Raw genomic sequence first — 4,983 nt, forward strand, 5'->3', positions numbered from 1 at the left:
GGACAATGACTCAAGAATTTTACTTAATAATTTTTTTAAGAATAAATAAAGTATATTTGTTAATTATATTTTATGAAATAAATATTGTTTTTATTTAATAAAAGATTCTAAATGTAAAATGAAGATTGCTCAAGTCCACTTTCAAACATGCATAAAAAATAATAATAAAATATTTCTTAAATATTTTAAAAGATATTATTTATAATTTTATACAAGGATTCTATTCACCTTGAATTGGGCTCTGTATATTTGTTGAGATGGATTTTTTTTTCTACCCTACCTTATATCTAGAGTTGTCACAACTATTTAGCCTGGATCCTGTGATCGAGACTATAATTGCCATGTTAAATAATTTTTTTTATTGTTATGATATTTTTAATATGTTTATGTATACCAAAAATTATTATTAAAATAAAATGCAACAACTTAATATATATATATATATATATATATATATATATATATATATAACAAATGATAAACTAAGTTCCAGGAGGATATGTTCTGAACTGTGACCCGATAAAGCAAGAAGTGCTGAACAATACAAGAGGAAAAAAGAACTCTCAAGAACTAGATGACATGAAAATTTGAAGGAGAGAAAAAAGCAGAGAATGTTATTTGATCAGATTTTATCTAGGTTTAGCCGGATCAACCCTAGATTTAATAGGGTTAACCTTCAAATTGGTTCGAAATAAAACCCTGACTAGACTAGGTTACAATCAGCAGGTTAGTGAATTGATTCGTGAGGCTGAGTCAAATTTGATAACCATGCTCCATAGTGTTCTTCAAACAGACTTCTTGACTTGGCATTAAATTTGATAGAGTGATTTCGAAAAAAGAAACTCAATTAAACTCTAATAAATTGGTTTCCAACAGGCTGTAACAGAGAGCTACTACAAGTTTACAGATAATTGCAAGTCTGTATTTGAATATTTGATTGAAAGAAAGACCATGGAAGATCAAAATAGAAAGTTGGTGGCAGGCAGCAACCTAGCATGCCATTAGATAGCTGTTTACATGACAATAAAATCTTGAACAATTTAGACTTAAGAGTGAGAGGCAGAGTGAAAAACAGAGTGACTTCTGCCACTTTGGCACCTTTGTTCCTTCACTAGTATTCAATAACGCCATTCCACTGATTCCCACCATTTTTTTGGATATGCCTTGACTTTGATTTTTTGAAGACAAGGAAGGGGAAGCGAGATCGGTATTCTCTTTAGCTTCAGACAGTCAACTGCATTGATTTCTTCAAGGGAACTACAGATCATTACATCATTACAAATGATTTGCAGTTCTGGTAAGCATATCAATGTCAAAAGCTTCAACTTTGGGAGACTGATGTCAGTGCTGCTACCAGCAGAAGTGTTGCTTAAACTAAAATTTCTTTCTTCACTCATGATTCCTCCTCCTCCTCCTGCTATTATCGTCTCCATTTTGCTGCAATTTACGACTTCAATCACTTCCAGGTTTTGTAGGTTTGGCAGCACGCCAGCAGGGAACAGCTCCTTCATACTTGGACACCCGGATATCTTACATGTTTTGAGACTGGAAAAGGTACCGTTGGATGGAAATGGTGGTGGAGGAGCTCTTTGTCTGCTAAAGAGGTCACACAAGTTTTTCAAACTGCTAAGACATAGAGTCTCAAGGCTTTGGAGTGTATCGGCGGAGATCCTGGACACCGAAAGCAAGCACTCTATTCCATTACAATCCCAAATTACCAAGGATTTTAGTTTTATTGCATGTTTCATTGAAGAAACAGCACATAAGCTCGTCATGTCGTGGCATTGCAAAATTTCCAGGGCTTGAATGGTTTTTGGAAGTGTCACAAAATCTGCTTCTCTGTTGATACTACAGTTACACAACCGAACTGTATTATTTAACTCCGTCTTGTGTATTCCAGAAAGAGAAGGAACCGCAGGTCCTACTATAAAATAGTAAGCTCTCGGTGGCTGTGTATCTTCCCAAGACTTGACATACTTGCTAAAGTCAATGAGATCACAAAAATTGCATTCCAAAGCTTCCAACCTCTTCAAGCATGCTACTTCCTCTCCTTTAAGTGTCACCTGAGTTTCCGATGACAAGAGAACTCTGAGAACTTGCAGACGGCAGAGTTTAGGTAATATCCCAGCAGACAACTGTTTTAGTTTAGTATGACTGAGGTCAAGATACCTAAGATTGGACAACAATTTCATGCCTTCAGGCAATTCTTCAAGTTGTGTGTAAACCAGGTCCAACTTCTTCAATGCTGTAAGCTTTGCTAATGTTGGTACTTGCCTCAGCTGTTGACACCTCCTGAGTAATAATGTAGTGAGGCACACCAGATTAGATATGGAGCCTGGCAAACTTTTAATACCTGTATTAGAAAGATCAAGAACTGCGAGTCCATTCAATTGTGTGAAAAAAGAACCTCCAATCGACCGCAGCATGTAATTTTGAGATAACAATAAAGTAGAAAGATTGGGACATCTTGGTGAATAGCTAGCAGGAATTTCAGTTATGTAATTTTTCATTAAGGAAACTCGCACTAGATCCTCTGCCCATTTCTCTATGTCCGGTAATTTCTCTAACTGTGCACCAGATTCAACCATGGCTTGAGAGCTCACTTTCTGTATTTTAATGGCCATATCCCTAACCAAGGTATTCATTCGGACGCATCTATAACCTTCCCGTGTACAACTTTCTATTAAGCAGGCATTTTCAAGTTTATTAAGCATGGCATGGCCCTTATCAGATTCTGCTTGTCTGCTCTTCCTTTTTGCAACGATTCCCTCCACGATCATATACTCTACTAAGTCCTCTCTACTGATTCCGGAATCTACAGGAAACAATGCACAGTATAAGAAAGCTTGTTGCAAAGCTGAATCGTTCAAGTTCATATAACTGAACTCTATTATCTTGAATATATCAGCCTCCATGTCACCCTTCCCAATTTTTGACCCTTTTAATTTCTCCAAGGCATTCCTCCACTGACCTATATCATCCACTTGCCTCATGCTTCCTGCGATTGTTAATATCCAAAGTGGCAAACCAGTACATTCCTTTGCAACAGATTTTGCAATCTCTATAACTTCTGAAGGAAGTTCAACATTAAGACCAAGTTTCTCCATAAACAAAGTCCAAGCTTCATCCTCGCTAAGTGGCTCCACTTTTATTTTCTCCTGGCAGCACATCTGTCTACAAACTCTTAATGATCTACTAGTCAGAATCAACTTGCATCCATCGACTCCAACAGGTACGCCCACCTTCTCTGGAGAAAAATGATTCCACAAATCATCTAGAATGAGAACAAAGTTCTTTTTCGCAATCAATCCATTTGACAATTTCACAGCTCTTTTCTTCTCATCCTCTTCATTTGAAAGATCTAAATCAACAGCTTTGGCGATGAGATTCTGCAATTTATAAATGCTGAAATCTTGCGTTACATTAATCCAAAAAACATTCTGGAAAGAGCTTGGTCTTTGTAGAAGCTGATCATTGATATGTCTCAACAATGACGTTTTGCCAACACCGCCTATCCCGTAAATACCAATACTTAATACATCATCCTTCATTAACCACGACCAGATCTTACTTACATTTCTTTCAAAAGCACGACCCACTAGCTCTGTTGTCTGAAATGCTTTTCCTTTAGCAGGATGTGCTTCACTCACTTCAGGAGCTCTACCTTGATCGATAATCTCAATCTCTCCTCCAATCATACTGTCTACCCAATTTCCTATTTCTATACCTGAAAGATTTCCACCTTCCACCAGTTGATGTAATCTCTGAGCAGCCATTGGTGTCATTTCTACATCTCTCTCTGGATTTGGAACTAGCACATCATTACTTGAACTTGACATGGGTTTACGTCTTTTTTTGCCACCTTGAATTGCTAGACAGGCTGCCTCTTTAACATCATCAGGCACTCGATTACATATGCTAACGCCAAGCCCTTTAATTCCTGATAAATGTGATTTAATCCTAGTAACTGAAGTGCGCGCTGCAAATTCAAACTCACAAAACTTACAGGCGAAACCATTATTTTTCTTCTCAACATAATTCCAAAATCCATCAACCATTTTCTTTTTCTTAGGCCCTGCATCCACAAAAATGATTACAGTAATTGATAACAGAAAGAAAATACTTTTAAAAAACCAGAAATCTAGCTAAGACCACATAATTTGTCAAATTCTTAACTTAAATCTTCTCCAAACTAATTAATTTTAGAATTTTGTTTATCAATTTTTTTGAGTTGAGATATATATATGAATTGCACGATTTTGGCTCAATGATGTTCTTTAACTGGAAAATGAAAGTTAAAAAAAACTGGGATAGTAGACTTGTCGTAAATAAATACATGGGGATAATGTGTTTTAAATCATCAACTAATCAAATCAAGAACAAAAATCTTTTACCACAAGAAGTAAAATGAACCTGTATGAATGGAATGACAAACCATTATAATAAAGGAACAGAAAGATAGCTAACCTGACCAGAAAAGACTTTCTACGGAAGAGTTAAAGAATCACAAAAAGAAATCCTGGGAGAAAACGAAGCGCAGACGAGAATCAATGGTTTAGCAGAGCCACTCAGGGTAGCGTAGGAGAGAGGCGATGGAAGGTTTTGTTAGGCGACCACTTGTGAATCATAAAATGTCAACGGTTAATTTCTTGAATCTTGACTTGATAATAAATTAACAAGTGCAAACTCTGGATCTTCGCTTATTATGGCCCAGTGGACCTCTCCATCAAAAGATTAATAATATTCAAAACTTGGTATACCTTCCACTAATCATAATTTTAGGATTTCAGATTTCTAAATATAATAAGAAAAAAAGTTTGGAGTTGGAGATAGTATCTAAGGGTTTATTTAGAAAGAGAATAATACTTTAGTTTTAAAAAAAATAGTCAGAAAAATGAAAACAAAAATTATTGTTCAAATGCAATATTTTTATATAAAAAAAATGAAACTAATTTTTCAAATTTACAATGAGTATGGAAGAAA

The 4,983-nt window shown here is 35.7% G+C and overlaps 1 protein-coding gene across 1 annotated transcript; it reads right to left on the reverse strand.

Moving 5' to 3' along the window:
* Positions 1 to 900: 900 nt before the first annotated feature.
* On the reverse strand, positions 901 to 4,697 carry LOC133702825 (probable disease resistance protein At4g27220). The gene is made up of 2 exons (XM_062127137.1): positions 4,468 to 4,697; positions 901 to 4,075 (listed from the first exon to the last, which is right to left on the reverse strand). The coding sequence occupies exon 2, from the start codon at positions 4,056 to 4,058 to the stop codon at positions 1,119 to 1,121; it is 2,940 nt and encodes a 979-aa protein (XP_061983121.1). The 5' UTR covers positions 4,059 to 4,075; positions 4,468 to 4,697; the 3' UTR covers positions 901 to 1,118.
* Positions 4,698 to 4,983: the final 286 nt, after the last annotated feature.

This window comes from Populus nigra, chromosome 9 (assembly GCF_951802175.1).
Source record: "Populus nigra chromosome 9, ddPopNigr1.1, whole genome shotgun sequence".
In the NCBI taxonomy this organism is placed as follows: domain Eukaryota; kingdom Viridiplantae; phylum Streptophyta; class Magnoliopsida; order Malpighiales; family Salicaceae; genus Populus; species Populus nigra.